The sequence below is a fragment of the Chlorocebus sabaeus genome, chromosome 16 (genome assembly GCF_047675955.1).
Source record: "Chlorocebus sabaeus isolate Y175 chromosome 16, mChlSab1.0.hap1, whole genome shotgun sequence".
In the NCBI taxonomy this organism is placed as follows: domain Eukaryota; kingdom Metazoa; phylum Chordata; class Mammalia; order Primates; family Cercopithecidae; genus Chlorocebus; species Chlorocebus sabaeus.
This window is the reverse complement of record NC_132919.1, coordinates 37,626,451-37,646,520: the sequence shown is the minus strand read 5'-3', so window position 1 is coordinate 37,646,520 and position 20,070 is coordinate 37,626,451. Positions and strand designations below refer to the sequence as shown.

The 20,070-nt window shown below is 54.8% G+C and overlaps 1 protein-coding gene across 2 annotated transcripts in view; it reads right to left on the bottom strand.

Annotated features, from left to right (window-relative positions):
• Positions 1 to 17,451, bottom strand: part of TBX4 (T-box transcription factor 4) — a 32,720-nt gene extending 15,269 nt beyond the window's left edge. Inside the window, exons 1-5 of one of the 2 annotated variants that reach the window (XM_037993280.2) lie at positions 17,296 to 17,451; positions 13,256 to 13,441; positions 12,304 to 12,398; positions 3,710 to 3,829; positions 1,990 to 2,137 (exon numbers count right to left, since the gene is read on the bottom strand). In XM_037993280.2, coding sequence (XP_037849208.1) covers positions 1,990 to 2,137; positions 3,710 to 3,829; positions 12,304 to 12,398; positions 13,256 to 13,438 — 546 coding nt within the window. In that variant the 5' untranslated portion in view covers positions 13,439 to 13,441; positions 17,296 to 17,451. Of the gene's footprint in view, positions 1 to 1,989; positions 2,138 to 3,709; positions 3,830 to 12,303; positions 12,399 to 13,255; positions 13,442 to 17,295 lie in introns of those variants that run through there. The other variant, XM_008011221.3, reaches the window with a different exon arrangement.
• Positions 17,452 to 20,070: the final 2,619 nt, after the last annotated feature.

Sequence of the window (20,070 nt, the reverse complement as noted above, 5' to 3'; positions counted from 1 at the left end):
CGGAAAGGCAGTGGAGAAGCCCAGGACACTGGACCGGGAAGCAGAAGGCCTGGGTCCAAGACGGTACCTGGGCCCTGCCACACCCACAGGGCTGTTGTAGCCAATAAACTGCAAGTACTTGTAAGTGTGAGGATGAAGGGAGAAGGAAGATGCTCTGCGTCCCACTCGTCCAGGGAGAAAGCTGAGTTCCCGTGGGTAGTATCCCTGTGGCCAAAGCAAGGGAAGCCCCAGGCAGGCATGACAGGTGTAGCCAGGGGCACGTCCAGCATCACAAGCCCATCAAGCAGCCTCACTGGCCCTGACTTCTATGCAGGTTATCACCAACCACTCATAGACCCAGGGAGAGCCACTGAAGAGGTTAGCCAGGCTGTGAAAAGCTACTGCTAGGCTGTGAAGGCCAGACCACTCTCTCCCACTTCCTATAGAAGGCCCAGTTTTCCATCCCTTAACCCTCTCCCCTCTCACTTTCTAGAGGTTGGGGAAAAGAGGGGTCCTCTGAGACATCCCCACAGCTGGTAGCCCTGACAATAAGCTGGCGCATCCAAAACCTCTCCAGGCTTGGATCCCTAGGGACAAATGGCCACCCAAAGATGCAGCTCCCCCCAAGCTCTGTATTCGCCCCCCATGGGGTCTGTGTGTGTGTGTGCAGTCATGGGCCAGGTTCCCTAGCCTCCCAACACAGAGACCCTCCCTATCCTCTGAGGCTGGTGCCACAGCCTGGCCAAGCACAGGAAATTAGGTAGGAGTTGACTGGGAACAAAGTCTTGACCAGGATGGTGCCCTGGGAGACCCAGGAAGCCCCTCTGCCTCTAGGCTGAAATGCCCTGGGGCTCGGGGAGGTGGGAACTTGGCTGATCCTCCCCACTGGAAGTCTGCCCGCCCTGTATGGGAAACCCAGTATAGGGACTCACAAACCAGATAAGTCGGGAGTTGACGGCGTTAATTAAGCATTCTCCTAGCTGCTTGTTTATAGCTCACCAATGACTCAGAAGAGAACTGAACAGATTCTGAGAAATTAAAACTAGAAGTTCATTGCCAGTTACATACCCATCACTCAGAAAAGAAACATGGCTGGAGTTTTCCATAGGAACTATGCTTCAGAGCTGGGGCGTAAAAGCGGGACATACCTGCACACCTCGTAACCTCAGCAGCCACACCTGCATCTCGAAGCCTCCACTGCCCCTGCCCTGCACTTCCGCAGTAACCATGGGCAGTCTCGAGGGGTGGGGCCTGTGCCCTGGCGGATAGCACCAGGTCCCCAGACTTCTGTTTGCCACACACTAGAGCTAAAAATTTCCACATAAAAATCTCTTTTTTGTGGACTTGCCAGGGCCAGATGGGGAAAGAATGAGCTTGGGCAGCCTGGATGGGGCGTCAGCAGCATCCCTGGGGCTTCAGAACTCTTCTGTAAGGGCCAGGCCGAACCCAGCAGGAGCTAACACGGGAGCCAGAGCAAGGTCTTTCCTTCCAGGAGCAGGTGGCTGTCGGGCCAGGCAGATGGTACATACCAAAGAGGGGCTTCGGAATGCATCTGTGACTGTTGCTCGAAAAGGCTTACTCCTCTTGTGTTATGTTCCAGCAAGGGAAGATTTTGGGGAACTGAAGCTGAGACCTGACCTGTCACCTTTATCATCATAGCTGCCATTTATTTAGCACCTCCTATGTGCAAAGTGCTTCCTGTATACCCTCTCATTTATGTCTCACAACCACGAAAGGTACATATGGTCATCTCCATTTTCTACACAAGGAAAGTGAGGCTCAAACAGTCTGAAACAATTGCCCAGAGTTACCCAGCCAGTAAGTGGTGGGGAAGGAAGTCCAGCTCTCTGCACGCCTTAGAGGCTTGAGCTCCTTCCCTAAACTGGTCAGTGAGTGCCAAAGCCTGGAGCTGGACCCTGGAGTGGATTCTCCCCATCCCCATCCTGGCCTTTCCCACCCCTAATACTGCCCCAGACTTGCCTCCCGAGGCCAGGCAGCCCCCATCCTTACATGGCCAAAGGGGTCCAGGTGGTTGTTTGTCAGCTTCAGCTTCTGGAAGGAGACCAGCTGCCGCATCCAGTGGGCCCCTGTGGCAGGAGAATCTGGGTGGACATACAGCCTTCCTGGCATGGCGGGCTCAGCCTTCCCTGCCACCATCCTGCCAACAGAGCAGATAAGAGCAGGCGATTACTCCAGGGGTGGGTGAGGCCAGATTCCCTGTCCCCTCTTGGAGCAACCCCCATTGACCAGAGAAAAAAATAGCTGCTGGTCCCACCACATTGTCAAATTAGTACTTCAAGGGTAGGAGTGAGGGACAGAGGAGAGAATGCTGAGGAGGAGAGAGCAGTTCTGAATCTCCTTGATTTTACTGCAGTAGAAAAAAAAAGGGAGGTTACAGGGAAATGGGATCATTTAATTGAAGGACGGGGGCTAATCGCAAAGATATTGTGAGGAGATTTAGGCACTCCTATGTATATTTACACTTATGATTTAAAAATTTTTTTTCTTTTTAAGAGACAGGTTCCCACTCTGTCACCCATGCTAGTGGTATGATCATAGCTCCCTGCAGCCTCCAATTCCTGGGCTCAAGCAATCCTTCTGCCTCAGCCTCCCAAGTACCTGTGACTACAGGCGTAGAACCCATGCTCAGTTAACTTTTTAAAATTTTTGTGGCGACAGGGATCTTACTATATTACCCAGGCTGGTCTCAAACTCCTGACCTTCAAGTCTTCCTCCTGCGTCTGCCTCCAGAGTAGCTGGGATTACAGACATGAGCCACCACACCTCGTTTGATTCTGATTGTCACATGTTATAAATTATATTATTTAGAGGGAGCTTCTCAGAGGATCTAGACAACTCTCAAACGGCTAGTCCCCAAAACAATGGTAAGAACTTCATTGGTAGCTCTCCCCGCAGCCAGAGCCTGCTCTGAGTTCTAGCCCAGAGAGGTAGAAGAAACAGAAGCATGACCCTTGCCAGGACGTGGCCAACAAATCCTGACTCCTCAGTCCGATCTCTCCAGCTCTGTGGCTCACCTGCCACGGAGCGCAGTGTCCTGGCTGGCTGCTCGCTCCTGGAGCGCTGTTCTGAGCTCCCAGGCAGTCAGGGACTAAGGAGTTGTCCTCACGAAAGGTAGCCCAGCGTTTATTTACCTGGCCCCTTTTGGTTTTGTCCCTTCATCTCTCTATGTCTCCCAGTCCCTTGCCACAGGTTCCTATCCAGCAGCCCCCTGGTGGAGCCTCACTTTGTCTGGATGGCTGGAGGGGCCTGAAGCCAAGGGGAACATGGAGAAACAGGAGAGTGCCTCCACACACCGGGTAATGGCCCTGCTCTTAAAGTCCCCAAGAGAACTGCTCCCATCTTCCCCACAGTGAAGCACTGACAGAGTCTAAATCTGGCCAGTGTTAATGATTTGTCTGTCACCTGACAGCATAGTCACCAAGTCCTGACTGTCCATGGCCATAAGGAGAGTACAGACCCTTGCAATCCACCACGCTCCCAAACATGCAGCTGGTTTTCAGCCCAACCCCAGCCCCACCTGCAGCAGGCATGCAGACATTCGCTGACCACCTCAGCCTCTGCAAGGCCAGTTCCAGGCAGTGAACTCCAGCCTGCAGACCTGGGCAGTGACTCAGGTAGCTAAGAAATCCCCCAGACAAAACACTAGGTGGGGGCATGCGGCAAGTGGGCAGTTGAGGGAAGGCGGGCCATGCGGTAAGGGGCCACTTACCATTTGTTGTCACAGAACTTGTAGCGATGGTCATCAGCAGGGACGATGTCAATCAGCAAGATGTACTTGGTCTTGGGGTTCATGCCTGTGACTTTTACCTTGTAGCTGGGGAACATCCTCCTGGGGGAGCCGAGGGGTGAGGCGGAGCATGTGGACAGAGCACCAGGAGAGGTGGAACAAAGTGAGCAAGGGGGCAGAAGGCCACTAACAGGTGCTGCCCTTTTGGCCAGCGATCCTAGCATTGGTCACAGCTGTGTGACCTGCGCAACTCACTTCCCCCCTGCCCGCGCTGCACAGGGAAAAGGTGGCACTGGCTGCTGTCTCTGAGCCCCTGCAGCTCTCAGTCTGTGTCTAGCAGGAGAGTTTACCCCATTTCCCAAATTCACTTATCCCCTCCCCCATGATCCCCTAAGACTTGGGGCTAGTGCCTGTGAGCAGCTGAAGCACAGAGACCCCAGTCAGGATTGTGGGAGCAGATTCTGACGCCAACCTTGCTGCCGTAATTTCCCTCCTGTCCTTTGCCAGCCCAGACACAGCTGAAGTTCTGGGGTGCAATTATAGGGGACTGGAAACCCCCATCAGCTGCTTCCATAAATAATGGGCAGCCTCCTCTGGGTCATGCCTCTGTGGAAACCCTTAGACCTAAAACCAGCTCGCAGGAAAACAGGAGACTGCCGTCCAAAACCCTGTTAGGTTTGGGTTCTTTCGGTGTATCTGTCAGGGGTATTTCTCCCTGTGAACACCTCACCTGGACCTGTGCACCCTGAGTATCAGGGGAAAGTCGGTCCAGGAGCCTCATGGATAAGAAAGGGCAGGGATTCTGAAACCACTTGCCATGGTCACAGCCTGGACCCCATTGACAAGCCTTAGGCAACTTACTTGAACCTCTCTGTGCCTTGGTTTCCTTATCTCTAAAACAAGGATAACATTACCACCTATCTCATAGATTGCTGCGTGAATGACCACGGACCCCTGCTGCACTGCACCCTCAGCAAAGTAAATGGAGAAGTGGTGTGACCTACTTCTATGAAAATGGGTTCACCAAAACCCAGAAAGTTTGCCATTTCCTGCAGCCCATGCTGAGGCTGTCCAAGGCCTTGAGGTTCAGGGTACATTCCAGACGGGGCTTCCGCACACCCCTCAGCACATATGCACACACAACAGCACAGTGCATACACAAACGCGCTGGGCACAGCTCCCTCCCCTGGTCACTAGGTCCCTGACTTCAGCAGAGGGAAGAACGGAACTTCCTCACCATCCTCCTCAGACTCCATCCCCCACCCCCAGCTGATCTCCCACAAAGGTGTTCCCCAAGAGAAACAGGATCCAAACCTAGCTGAAGACACAATGAAGACACTAAGCCCCACTGAGCTGTGCCACTGCCCGGCTGGTCCACTCTGGGACAACCAGCAGGTGGTTCTCTGCCTCTTACTAACCCAAGACAGTATGGGACCCTGGAGAAGCTATCCAAGATGCCACAAACAGATTATCAGAGGCCCCTATTTTGTCACCAGGGGCACCAGCTTACCTGGACAGGACAGAGCTTCCAGAAAGGATCAAGGACTCTATACGCTGGCAGGCCCTAAGCCCAGGCCAGGACCCCGACTGAGGCAGAGGGTTCACTTCCTTGCCAGCCCACGCCCCGCCCAGCCCCACCTGTGCCCCTCTCTTGCTGGAGGAGAGGCCTGTGCAAGCACTGCAGGGCGGGGAGGCGGGGAGGTGGGGATGTGGGGTGTGTGTGCCCAGGCACATGTGAGCGGGTGTGCGAGTGCGCATGTGTGGCTGTGTGCGTGCCTGGAGGGAGGAGGGAAGTTCTAGCTGCAAGTCTAGGGACTTATAAACCGTGTGGAAGAATTTGTCTCAGATGTCAATTGAAAGCATTTTCAAATGTCCACCCCGCCCCCTCTCCAGGAATGGGGGAAGTGAGGGGCTCAGGAACCCAACCCTGCCTCCCACTTACCAGCCCCGCTATGGGGCCTGGGGGCGCAGCTGGAGCTTGCACCACCCTTTCCCGGCCCTGCCTCTCTCCTGGTGGGCCTACAGCTGAAGCAGGAAGGGCAGCAGCTGCCTCGCCTCCTCCTTCCCTGGGGTGAGGCCAAGAATCCTGCCCCCTCCAGGCCACCATTTTGTAACTGCCACAGAAACAGCCACAAAATGGGGCAGTTCTGGCCATACTTGGGCTGGTCTGGCACCTGGGGCCTGCACTCAGCTTGTCTCCTGTCATCATTCCAGGTGGCAACAGCAGAGGGCAGCCATGGCTTCCCTCCAGGGCCAGTGTCCACACAGGGGGCCGGGAGCGAAGGGCTCTCTGCCACTTTGGCAGGCATCATAGCCTAGGCTGAGAGGAGGCTAAGGGGCCCTGGCCTTCCCCTCTCCTTCTCCCTGCTGGGCTTCATCTCCACAGCCCAGGAAGCCAGGCTGACACTGACTGAGTGGTTTCGGCAAGGCCTTTGAGGAGGCTGCTCTCTGCAGCCCCAGCTGGTGTCTTGGGACCTGGCCTCTCCTGGAAGCTGATCATAGGCCAGATTCCTGACTGATAAGGAGATGTGGCATCCGTGCAGGGAAGGGGAGTACCTCCCAGCCTCGCCTCCCCTGTCCACCAGTTCCCCTCTATCTAAGGCAGCAGCGCTCAGGAGCTGAGGGACTAGGGTGTCTGGTCTGAGTGGGGAGTTCAAAAGCCCTCTGCTCGGGGCTGAACTGCCTCAGGCAGTTCCATTGCCTTCAATGCAACAGACGTCTAGGTCTTGGCACGGTCCAGTTGGGGGACTGCTTCTGAGCCATGCAGAACCCACTCTGGGGTGGGGTGGCGGGCCCTAAGCACTATCATTTCCCTGCCTAGGTGGCTCCAGAAGGAGGAAGGGTCCACCCAGGGTTGGGGAAGGGCTGCCTGTGAAGGTGAGGCCCCCTCTGTCCCCTCCATCGGCTTCCTGCCCAGGTCGAGGGGAGAATTCAAGGCCTCATGGGCATCTGCCCCTGGGTTCCTGAAGGGACTAAAGTTGGTGCCTAGATGCCTGACTTGGGGTGTTCACCAGCGTGTCATGCCTCAGGCGACAGAGGCCAGCTGGGTTTGGGAGCTGTGACTTCCTATGAGCTCTGCCTCTCTATTGAAAGGTTTGAAATGATGGAGTGAGATGTAAATTGTTTCTGTGATTTATGGCACAGAATGTACCTGAAAACCAACACCCTACGGTGGAAAGCAACGCCTCCCTGTTTGTGTGTTGGGGTGGGGGAGGTGACCAAGAAGGAAAGCACTGCGGGTGCAGCCTGTCTCCACACAGGCCCTGCCACCAGCGCTGGCGGTGACGCCCGCCTGTCCCCAGCACTCTGCGCTCTACCTCTGGGTCCGCCCCGGCGAGCCCTGTCCCTGCGCGTTCCTCCGCTCCCCTCCCTGCACCCTCTCTCTACGCCCCCCACCCTCTCCCTGCTCCCACCCCGTCCTCCTGTCCCTCCCTCTTCTCAGCCCCTAGCACCCTTTCCACTTGCCCGGCACCGTCTCTCCGCGCCCCAAGCGCCGTCTCCATGCTCCCCTAGTTCCCCGCGCCCCGTCGGGATCCCGCGCCCCCAGACAGATGGGGGCTCCCCCCGGCACACGCGGAAACGGCTCCGCCAGGGGAATAAACAAGCCGCCTGCTCGCCGGCCCGGGAGGAGATGAAAGCCCGGGGCTTCTCCTCTGATCATGAAACAGGCTCTGAAAGGGTGCGGGGCTGGAGCCTTTATCTATTCATACTCGGAAATGGCTTTAGAATGAACTGCTAAGATAAGCTTCCTCGGACATTTCTCGGTGTTGGAGGCGCGCGGGGCGCGGGGCAAGGGTTTGGGGCTTTTTTTGTTTTGTTTTGGTTTGGTTTTTTTTGAGAAGGAGTCTCGCTCTATCGCCCAGGCTGGAGTGCAGTGGCCGGATCTCAGCTCACTGCAAGCTCCGCCTCCTGGGTTTACGCCATTCTCCTGCCTCAGCCTCCCAAGTAGCTGGGACTACAGGCGCCCGCCACCTCGCCCGGCTAGTTGTTTGTTTGTTTGTTTGTTTGTTTGTTTGTTTGTTTAGTAGAGACGGGGTTTCACCGTGTTAGCCAGGATGGTCTCGATCTCCTGACCTCATGATCCACCCGTCTCGGCCTCCCAAAGTGCTGGGATTACAGGCTTGAGCCACCGGGCCCGGCCGGGGCTTTTTTAATTCTGGCAACAAACCCATAACTGCGAACTCACTGCTGAGAGGGAACACACAAGTTCTAGCTGCGCTCCGAGAGCCCCGGGAGCTCCCCGGCCAAAGCGGTGGCCAAATTCAAGGCGCTTATTCGCAGCGCGCTTCCTGGGGAGAGGGACAGAGACTACGGGATACCCCTAGATTCTCTCCACCTGGAGGGTCCCCCAATCCCCAACCCTCTGCAGCAGCCCCGACTTTCTCCGAGGTCCCTGGGGACTCCAGTAACAGCTACACGGACCCTCCCTTAATGTAGGGGAACACCAGCCGGAAGGGATCAGAAGTCTAGAGAGTGATTTCAAGGGTGGGGATGGCGCTGACTGGGTAGGCACACACGGATTCTGGGGCGGTGGTGGTGATCTATTTCTTTATCCGGATGAAGGTTACACGAGTGTGTTCATTTTGTGCAAGTCTGTAAAGCTGCATCCTTAAGACGCGTGGACTCTTCTGTAGGAATGTTCCACTTCAATACATTTAGGTTAAAAATTATATATGTGTGTACACATACATCGGCGCCTTGGAGCCCAGAGTCTGAAAAGAACCCTACAGCAGTAAAATGGCAGGGGTCCCCTGAAAACCCTTTGTTTCTCCAATCCTGATGTGGGGGCGGGGGCGGGGGCTCTTCAGGAGGAATCCTGGGTGTGCAGGGAAGAGCCCAGGGCCCAGCGTCCAAGGCTGGGGTTAGGAGTGGGGCTGCTGGTGCCACCTACACTGAGACCAAGCCTTGAAGCTAATAAATCGATTTCCACATTTCACACACACATACACAGAGGCATACACACACAGTTTTCTAATTCACCCAAAGCATATTTAAGAAATCTTTTCCCTGAGGGAGGGGCAGGGGTGAGAGTGTGTGGAATGGATGTTGTTTTGGAAGATCAGTTGCTTCTCTTAGATTTTTTTTTAAGGCACTTCCTTCTGATAGACTTTTGCTTTCAGAAAATACTTTAAAAAGAGATCAAAGCACTCTCTCCCCAACCCACTTTCCCAGTGTCTTCAACCCTTACTTCTCTTATCATCCACGCCACTGGGCTCTGACGCTCTGTATACAGAGTGAGGGCAATTGGCTTTGAAGCCCCGGATTAAGCTGGGCCAAATCCTTGCCTCAGAATAACAAACAATACAGGTTCAACAGGAGTTCTCATCGGTAGTTCATTTTTCAAACGCAAATTCACTGTCACTAACACAAGCAACATTGAACTCAACAGGCTATGAAGGCTGATAGTGGAGATTTATCTGGTGGCAAAACCATGACCTAGGAGTAGGGCAGTGAGACGGTTAGGCAATTTTCATTTCGGGGAGGTTTATATTTAAATTTTTTTGTGGAGCTCACTTTTATCTATGTTTGGGAGAAAATGCAGTTTCTCACATGTATCAAGCTTGGCAGGGATGTGGGGAGGCCGAGAGAGGGATCCGCTGTCTGCGGTTATCAGCACGAACCCTCTGGACACAGAGATCCAAGAGACTGAGACAGGCTGTGGAGGGCTGTGTCCCCCATTTCACACCTAACATGGAGGTTGCTGAGTATTCAGAAACTGGTGGCTCCCACTGTGGTTGGCATTTTATCCACCAGGCCAAATTGTTTGGCAGTTCAAAGTCACTATCCAGTGAGAGGGATTCTTCTCTCCATTGACCTTCAAGACTCTCAAGGACCCAAAGGGCTAAGGTAGGAAGAAAACTTGTGACCCGAGAACTCAACCTGGCTTGAGAGCATTCTGGCTCCCCTTCTCCAGGGCCTGCTCCTGCCCAGCCAGATGGCAGTTATCATGTCCCTAATCAGCCAGGGTCTCTAGGGCAGAGCCACAATCCACAGGGAATAGGACCCCGTAAAAAAGCAATCAAGGGAACTTATCAAAGTAGGGGTTGTGTTCTGGGGGTGGGGTGCCTCATCTGTTTTCCTGTGTAGACATGGTAACTGCCTCTTGGTTCTCTTGGTTCTCCTCCAGCTCTATCTATCTAGGAAGCTATGATTCCAGGTTTAGCAGCAAGGCCCAGACTGACAAATGGAAGTGTACCAAGAAGGGTTCCAGTAGAGGCACACAGAATTTGGGGAGCGGGGAGAGGCACTGGATGGGATGTTGAAGAACCACAGCTCAGTAAAGTAAATCAGAGTAAATCAGAGCAATACAGTGGTTGCTGAAGGAGGGGGCAGTTATGAAGGAGGAAATGGGGTCTGTGAGGGGTGAGGGGTTGGGGGCATGAGACTAGTGATTTTCTTAAGAACCAGACCCAATGCAAGGATAAGTTTCTGCCAGAGAAGTGAAAGGCTGTGATGGATCCATAATTGGCCAACATCATCACAGCCATTTTAAAAATATTATCATAATTCCCTAAGGTCCATCTCTAAGCCTCAACTAGGATCAAGCACAAACATCTGCCTGAAGCTGGCCACCTCTGGAAGTGTATGTATAAGTGTATGTGTTGAGAGAGGGAGGAGGAGGACCTATGCAGATGCAGGAAACACCACTGAGGAAAACCATAAAATACCTTTTGTTTAAAATGCCAGAGGCCAGACATTCCCGGAGAACATGCTGACCAGTTATTTTCAAGAGACAAGGTTATTTCTGCTGCCTAAAAATGGAAGTTCTGAACCTTTCTCTTTGTTACCTTCTTTCCACACCAGCAGGCACAAGGAATAGCCCCATTCCCCTTCACACTTGACCAAGTGGATTACCCATTTACCAACCATCATCCATGTGATTCCCTGGTTTGAGTCTCACGGTGATAGAAAAGGAAAGGACAGCAGATAGGTCTACAGTCACCGTTTCCCTGACACCACTGAGCTACAAGGAGACTGTGACTTGCCCAAGTGCACTCAGCCAGAAAGAGGCAGGGCTTGTGACACCTGGATTCCACTGTCCTCAATGCCTACTCCATGTGGCACCTCTGCCAGCCCCTTCATGAGTCTTCCTTCCCTATCTCCATCCCCAAAATGCAGCAAGCTCAGGCCCTAAAATAAACCTACTTTCTCCCTGATAGAGGCCCTGAGTGGTGATGCCACCTCCCTGGCTAAGACCTGAGGGTGGCCAAGTGCCCAGGCCTCCACCCTCAACAAAATAAAGGAAATTTTATAAGGCCTGCCAGTGAGCAGAGACAGGAAGGACCATAGCACCCCACACACTACACACAGCAAACCAACCGACTTTTTGTTTCCTTTGAATAGTCTATCATTCCCTAAGCGGTTCAGCAGAGCTGAGTTCTCTAAAAAGTAGAAGAAAATACTGAGTGGGATGCCAGACACTTCTCTAATTATTGCTAATGTTATTCACTAGCACTTCTTGTGTGCTTGAATGTGACAGGAACTCAGTGCTTTACATACAATGTATGAGGCAAGACCTGTTCTTCTACAGATGGAGTGGGGAGAGTACTTAAGCAGAGACCCTTAAGTACCTTGTCTGAGGCTGCACAGATGAAAGTAGCTGAGTTGGAACTGGATCCCTCACCCACTGTGTTCTGACTCCCAATTCCTGGCACTCGAGGCTTCATCATCTTATTCCTTCAAAATCTCAATTATGAGACACATCCAGGCAAAGGGACATTTTCACACCTAATCTGTCCCCAGGGACCGAAATCAAGTGTGTGTATGTGGAGGGGACAGAGTGGGTGGGGAGGGAGTTCCTGAACCTGAACTTGCCAGCGTCTCTGTCTACAGCAATCCGCCTTCACCTGATAACCGCTCTCCTCCACACTCCTGCCCCCTCCCCACCAGTCCCAGTGAATCTCTCACTTAACCCCCTGTGAGTCTTCCTCCTCTCATCCTCTCCTCCCTGTTCTCTCCCACAGACACCAGCGCATTTTAAAGATGTTTCCACTTTATAAATCATCCTTTTCTGGCAGCCACCGAGAGCCGCTCCCCCAACACACAGGGAGCCCAACGTGGTGCTTTCCCGTTGGCCAGAGATGGGGATGGAAACAGAAGAGCGGTGCCCCTGGGATGAGAAACTTGGGGTTCGAGTCACTCACGAAAATGTATGAAAACCGAAGGGCATAGTCTAGTTCCCTCTCCCCATCTGCCGAGAGGCATCTCTGGGTCCGCAATCAATGCATTCCTGAGAAACCTCCTCAGGTCCTCAAAGAAAGGAGAGCAGAGTAGCCCCCCAGGGGGCCAAAAGTGCTGGAGCTGGGACTCTGGGCGTCGCGATCCCTGTTTGGATTCATTTGCATAGCGCTGCCCCTCCCCCTCGGTCTTTCCCGCAAGCCCCGGGCGGCTGCGGTGGCCCCCTGCGGGCTTTGGCGGCCCAGTCCCAAGCTGCGGCGGGAGGTGGCACTGAGGCCCGAGGAGGCAGAGAGGACTCCCACAGGCCACCAGGCTGGGGCCGAGAGGACTTCTAAGGGACCCCCCGGTCCCCATTGCTCCCCACCGCCATCCCCGGAAGTAAATCTCGCAGCGCTGACCTGCCCGCCTTGGTGATGATCATCTCGGTGCCGGCCTCGTGGAACTTCTTCCAGAGCTCCTTCTCATGCAGCCCCACCTTGATGTTCTCGATGGTCTGGGGACGGGAGGGAGAGAAACTTGTGTCTGCCTGGCCCAGGGCTCCACGCGGAGCCTGAGGAAAGATGAACCAGACCCGAAGAGCTGTGCGGAACCCTGCCTGCCCGGAGCCCACGGCTCCAGATTTCGTTTCACAGAATGATTTTGAACTATTCGTGAATTTAAAAGAATTAATCGGTGGCTAAAACTCCCTCCTTTGAAGCTGCACCTACGGAGGAACCCGCAGAGGACACACATAGTGGCCAGCGCAGGTTAGACGACACTCTTGCACACTCATGAACATTTCCGTGGCGGGCCATCACCACAGGCTCCCCGGGCAGACACAGACAGGGAGAGGCGCACGCACCCTCGGCCAGGTGCGCGCCTGCAGATAGTGCACACAGATCCCCAGGCGGCATCCCGCGCGCTGTGATCGTCGGATTATCACTGTGAAGCCCTCGACGACGTCCCAGGGGCCTTGGAGCCCCGCAGCGGCTCCCGTGCGCACCGGCGGGGTCGCCTTCTCTTGCCCGCCGTTCGGTCCCAGGCCCTCTATGGGTTGTTGGAGCTGGACACTTGGTCAAGGCTCGCTCCGATGCTCCGGGGGTCTCCTTCGTTCTTACTGCCCCTCTCCTCTATCTCTAGCTCTAACTCTTGCTTGTCCCACAGTAACCCCGAGGGCTCAAAGTGGAGAAGGACCCAGAAGGCAGATAAAGCAAGCCCTGTTCAGTGGAGAACTAACAGGCAGACCGTCCTGAACGTAGCCAGGTCCCCCTGAAAGCGAGTCCTGTTGATGATCGGACGGAATGACGGACACAGGCGACCCCGCAGACAGACCGACGCCCGACTTCTACCCGACGGCTGGCGCAGCCCTACCTGCTCCGCGGCGGCGGCGGCGACGTCGGCCCCAGGGCCAGGGGTGCTGCCTAGCGCGGCTCCGCTGAGGCCGGGTGCTGCCAGCGCGGGCTCGGGGGCGTTGGCTGCGCTGGCCTCGCCGAGCGCTGGGCCCGGGGCCCGGAAGGCCTCCTCGCTCTCGGACAGGCCCTTATCCTGCAGCATCTCCTGCGGGCACAGCACACAACGAATCACTCGCCCAGGTCCACACTCGCCAGAGGCCCCGCAGCCCTCTCCAGCCGATCCCGGGACTTCGTGCGGGGCGCGGAGGCCGCCCTGGAGCACGTGGACCCCGCCCCCTCCTGAGCTGGAGGAGGGAGCCCGCACGGAGGGCAGGTCCCTCGCCTCCTCCCTTCAGGCTGTGGACCTGGGAGGGTCTGCGGCAGTTCAATGTCTGCCTGCCCCTGGGTGTGGGGTTCTGTGATGAGTAGGTCTAGCGGAGGGACCGCCCTCTCGGCATTGCCACAGCTGCACCCCGAGTCCCTCCCTCCTACTGGGCTCCAGTGGAGCCCGAGGCCTGGGTCTTCTCCGTTGTTCCCCAATAACTGGGGTCCAGGCCTCTCTGTGGGCCCAGGACAACCAGGACACTTCCTGGCCATGCAGGAAAGGAGAGCCAGGCTGGAGGGTAGGGCCCAGGCTCCTGCAGCTCCACACCTGTGTGCAGAGAGGGCCTCGGGCCCTCAGGCCCAGCTCACCCATCTGCCCTCACCCAACCCCTCAGACAGCACTGAGGTAGAGACTTCCTGAACCAAAGGCTTTCACTCCAACACAGTCCCCGTCCACACACATCCTCTTCCCATTCTGGCACAGACATGCTCACACCGAAACACAGCCCCTCACACAGCATCCCACCAGCCTGAGCAGCCACACTCTCCTGGGTGACTGATCAGGTTCTGCCCTCCGCCCAGGCCTCCCCTGCCTGGCCCTAGGGTTCAAATTCACAGGCTCACTCGGGCACACTTTAGCGCCACAGGGCTCTGCTTTGGGCCTAAAGACCCACACCCTTCCCAGCGAAGGACCAGGCCAGTAGGCTGGGCCCATTCACAGGAACCTCTTAGCCCTGCCTGGCACAGCTACATTTCTTCGGGTGTCTTGGCTGATTCTCTCGCCTAGGCAGATGGCTGCTCCCTGCCCGAAGCATCCCTTAGGGGTGTGCCCGGCTTGCTCCGCTTCGCCTTTCCACCTCCCTGCTCTTCCCCATCCTGCTGGACCTGGGCGCTCCAGCGGGGCTTTCTGTAGGTCTGGCGGCCCCTCTTGAGGTGGAATGCTCCGCCTTTCTCTTCCTACCTTCTTCCCGTTCTCCCGGGGCCCTCCTGGAGCATCCCCGGGCTCAGGCCTCTCGCCCATCCTGTTCAGAGGCCTCCTCATCCCGGGCTCAGACTTCGACTCCCAGGGCCTCGCAAAGTAAACAAGCCAAGTGCAACCGAGGAGATAAAAAGGGGCCGGGGCCACTCCGGGTTGGGAAAAACCCATAAAGATAAGGCTGACAGGCGGGCCGGTCTTCGGCCACAACCCGCAGAGAGTGAGACTTGCTGGACATGGCCAGCGCCAGCACCCGCCTAGGGCCACGTGCGAACGCGGGGCCGAGCCTCGGAAACCCAGGAGTCCCCACACAGGGGGCCGCTGCCCCAATAGGGTAGCTGCCCACTCTGGCCAGCGCGCTGGGTCCAACTATATCTAGGACCCCGGCGGGATCGGCGCCAGCGAGCGAGCGATCGGCTGGTCCCAGATGTGGTGGCCTGCGGGGTCGCAAGGAGGGGCCGTCTCGCGCTTGGCCCGCATGGCCAAGGGGTCCTCTGCTGGGCTCTCTCACACCCGGAGCCGTGCAGCGGAGCCCTGCGGCTCGCGCCCTGCGCTCTCAGTCCTACGCGCTCAGTCCTGCCGGGTGAGGAGCTGGTTCACGGCCCGCGTCCACTGACTCGGGCCCCACAGGTCGGACTAGGGACAAGGCCTGCGCGGTGTTCTCCTTCCGAGGCTCAGGGTTTGCCTCTTCCTTTTCTCTCCGCCACGAAGCCACATCCCGACCTCGCGACAGCTTGCCCCCTTCCCACCAATTTCCTTTTTTCCCCACCCGGCTGGCCCGGGGCGGCCGTCCCCGTGGTCCTCTCGGACCTCGAGCTTGGGCGCGCTCGGCCGCCCACACCGCGGGGTCCCGCACTCAGCCACGGGTAGCGGTCCGCGCTGGTCTTTCACATCCACCCCTCCGCGCCGCAGCCTCCGCTCCCTTTGCGATGGGGTCTATTGCTTTCAGTAGCCTCGTTTTCCAAAGACGACAGCATTTTTCTTTTCACTTTTAGGTTACTGGGGGTATGTTTCTTGCACTAGGGGAATTGTTAATATTTCGTACTTTTTAAAAATATTTTAATTGTCCTTATTGTAAGAGTAGTATTTTGGTCAGTAGTATTTTGGAACTTTGAGAATATCCTATCGCGTGGATTATTACTCCTTTGTATCTTTAATACTGTATGGTTAAAGTCCTGGTTTGATTCGTTAGCTTACTGTTACTAAATTTGTTGTTTTCCTGACACATTTCAGGGTCGCCTGGCACGTTCATAATACTATTACCAATATCTAGTTGACATAGTGTACAATAGGTCACGTTAATCTATTATCATTTTTTAATTTTTGCTTTATATCCCTAATACGTTTCCGTTGCTTGCTTTTCATTTTGTTTATACTTTGCCACGCTATTTCAATAACTTCTTGTTTACCATAACTTGTCATATAACTGTTCTGAAAATTCATGTTAATTTTCTTCACATCCTTATAATACTTCTTGTTATCTAACCACAATTTGTTTTGTTAGGCTTGCTCATAACACTCCAGGTATTATTCTTCAACACACCCTGACAGTATCTTGTTACTTTGTCATTATTTGTAATGTTACAGATCTTAACTCGCTAGTTATTTTTCATCACATCATTACTTCTTGCTGTTTTGTCATACTTTGTAATATTGCTGTAGCTCTTAATACTCTGATTATTTTTCATCACATTGGTACAATACTTCTTATTACTCAACCATTATTTATAATGTTCTTGTGACTATTAATACATTGGTCATAAATTGTCATATTACTCCAGCAATTCTTGTTAATGTGTCTTTATTTACATTACTATTGCTCCGAAGATTTTAGTTAATATGTTTTAATAGTTCGCTATAGTATCAATAATACATTATATTATTATATCACTACCACTAATAATATTTCCCCTAATAGTATTTTCATTGTTCATCTTTCTCCTACAGTTTGTTTCCTAGTTTCCAACAGTTCGGTAATTTGTTACACTATTACTATACGTTATATTAGTGCAATTGGCTTTAATACAACAGTCCTTACATTGTTCCTCCATTTAGAATTACTTTGCTTTAATCTTTTTAAAAATCGTGATTACTATTTTCACTTGATTCAGCTTGACTCTGAAAGTTACTACGATTGTATTATTTGAAAGTTCACGTGTTATATCAGTTATGCCATTAGCCCTTTCTTTGGTAATTATTCACATTCTAATAATATTTAATCATCGATCATTATTTATATATAATGTTCCTTGTTTTAATTTTAACTAGTCTTGCATCAAAGGCTCTGAGTCCAGTGTTCTGATCGCTCACATTTCTACATGAATTTTCGCTTCAGTACGGGGGCCCTCTTCCTTGGCCTTGCATATTCTGCAAACACCAATTTCCAGGCCACCGCTCCGCCTGTCACGGCCCTGTTCTTAGGGTGCTGGCGCTATCGATATTTCCACGCTCTTGGGTCCTTAGACCCAATTCGTTGCGTTACACAGAGAGGACGGCTCGTGCCCCAACAACTGGGTGTCTGGCCGAGGCGGCGGCCCGACCCAAGGCACTTCGCGCCGCCTTCCTGCAACTTTGACCGCCCCTGAAGTACTTCTCCGGGTCGCGAGACTCGCCCCTTTCCAGCTTCTCCTCCTGTCCGACACCGCAGCCTAACCCTGAGCCCCTGTGGACCTAGCCCCGCACGCCCAGCTGGTCCCCACTCGGCTGGAACCAACACTCACCCTAATTGCGGTGCCGCATGCGGAGGCGCCAGCGGCCCGAGGTCCCCTGCAGGTTCGGGTCCGAGGAGCGCGGGACGGCCGGGGCTCCGACTCCGCGCCGCTGGGTCAGGGTCCAGCTGCCCGCCGTGCCCTCGGGGCTGGACACATCCCGGCTCTGGAGCGGGCCCTTGATCTCCAAGGCTGCACTTTGGGGCCTCAGCTCCCTCCCCCTCCCTCCCTCCCTCTGGGGCCGCCCCCCCTCCGCGCTGACGTCGCCGCTGTCAATCAGTTCGCGCCCGCTGTCCCCCAGGGAGGGGGGCTCCAGGGTTCCCCGGCGTCGCGGTCCCCAGGACCTCGAGCCCCACGCGAGCAGCCGGCTCCTCCACTGCGCGGCCCAGTGCCCTCCTCTTGGCCCTCGGGCCCCGCGAGCCGGGTAGGGGCTGGGAGCCCCGCATGGTTTAGATTAGAGAGGCGGGAAGCAAGGGCGAGCAGCCCGGCTCAGCCGAGGCTCGACAACCAGGAGGGCTCGCCCGGCCCCGCCGTGCCCGAAGACTAGGGCGCACCACGACCAGGCCTGGCCACCCGCTGCCGGCGCCCGCTTCCAGGCAGCGGCCTCCACGGACCCCCGGCTGCGGGCTCCTCGCCCGCAGAGCCCGGCTCCCAGCCGTGCGCGCCGTTCATTTGGGAGCCCCGGTCCGGAGGTCGCAGGCGCACACGCGCCTCACAGGCCCACGCTCGGCTTCCCGACCATGCCCACCACGCGGCCTCGCACCTTCAGGTCCTGGGTACAGCCCCTCTGCTCATCCGCCCTCCTTGTCCTGGCCCAGGGGGCCGCGGGCGCTGGACCCGGCCTGGAGCGCCTCGAAGTCGGCCGCGGAGGTCAGGGGTGAGGACAGGGAGGAAGCCCGGTGGCCGGGTGCGGGGCGGCGGCGGCAGGGAAGTGTTGGGCCGGCCTCTGAGTTGGAGCCGAGTCCGGTTCGGGCCTTGACAGAGCCCAGGCTGGGCTGCAAGGTGCCAGGCTTGGCAGAGCCTCCCGGGGAAACTGCGGCCCAGGGCCAGGATTCCGCGGCAGCTCCTTGAGATCCTGGAGAGCTGAAGAGGAAGCCCAATGCTTGCCCTAGGCTAGGAAGTGGAGACTGGGGAGCGTCCTGCTCCGAGCCACCCAGTCCTTCCTGCCACAGAAAGGGAGGCCTGCTCAGCGCCCAGACCTCCCTGCCCAGCCTCTGAGCTCTCTGTCTCCACTTACCTCTGTTTCTCTCTGTACCTCCCACAGGACCCAGGCTTTCCACTGGCAGACAGACCCATGTGGACCCCAGCCTGTGCCCCAGGCTCCCGGCCTGTCACATGCCCAGAATCCTGGGGCAGGAACAGGCCTGCCCACCCATCTGCAAAGGCTGCAGAATCCTTATCAATAAGGATCCCCAGAGTGGTCCCTTAGTGCTTAGCATGGGCTGCATCCCTCCCTCCACCTGTGTCCTCTCTGTCCCTTTCCAGATTCTGACCTCCAAAATCAGCTTGAAGGGAAGAGGACAGGGAAATGCTTTTCCTGGATGGGTCTGTCCCTGTTCTAATGCTAGGAAATGGAAAGCCAGCATCAATGCCTCCTTTACCACTCTGCACTCAAAGGTGGAAGCAAAACACCAACTCAGAAAAGCCAGTCGCTGCTGCTGTCAGGAGCCTGAAATCCAGCCCAACAGTGGGCCGCTGCTCAAGTCCCTGTCACCCTTGCAGTACAAGATTCCACCACCCCATCACCATTCCTCTCACGGAGTCTCAAACCAGGGAGGAGAAATAATATCTAAGAGGAGTGGAGAAGTGGAATCCTTCCCCAATCCTGTGGACTCCTGGAATGGAGAAAGGGAAGGCCCTGGCATTTCAGGAGATGCCTTGGGAGTCATGTTTCCTGTGTTAGGGAGACCTGGATGACATGCTTCAGCTTCTGCTGGCAAGGCCCCTCCCATGACCCCTCCAACAGCCTGTAGGGAAATCCCTTGCAAATAAATAGTATACAGACTAAGCAACCAACTACTGTGCGGAATGATGAACAGGGAGGGCAGTGAATCAGCAGGTACTATGGGAAGACCAAAGTTAGGCCAGACTCTGGAAAGAATTTGTTGACAGTCATTGGAGGAAGTTCATACTTAGAGCTTATAGTATAATTCTTTAATTTAAAAAAAAAAAATCTTAGACTGGAACCTTCCTACAAGTGCAAGGCTTTCTGGAGACTCATGGCAGACAGTCTAAATTATTATCAACAGGTTCATGATGATGTGGAGAAATGAGATATGGAAGGGACAGGTAAGCTTTTGGCAGTGAAAAGGAAGGGACAAACCAGTCAGCAAGTGAGTAAACGAGAGAGGTTCTGAACGCACATTCCCCATTATTAGAATGGAATACCTCATTTAACTGACTCTGAGACACACATTTTTCACATTCTGATATCTCTGAAACTGAGATGCATCTGATAGTTAGTGGTGTGTCACAGCTTAATTAGCAGCGTTTTTTCTTCTTAGTCGTAAGTAAAGTAATAGAAAAGCTTATAATGGATGCTGCCTAGTATTGGCTGAAAAAGAGCCTGTGTAGAAGAGGAAAAGACCAATTTTTTTTTTCTCCAAAACTACTTTGAGGAGTTCAAAGTATGAAAACCCTCCTCAACTAGCTAAACAAATAACTGACTGTACCACGCATCTGTCACACTGATTTGAGTTGGCTTGGGGGAAAGTGCTCAGGTTTGGTAACAGGCTCATCTTGGTTTTGAAACCTGGCTCTGATTCCTGGCTCACCATTTTGCAGCTA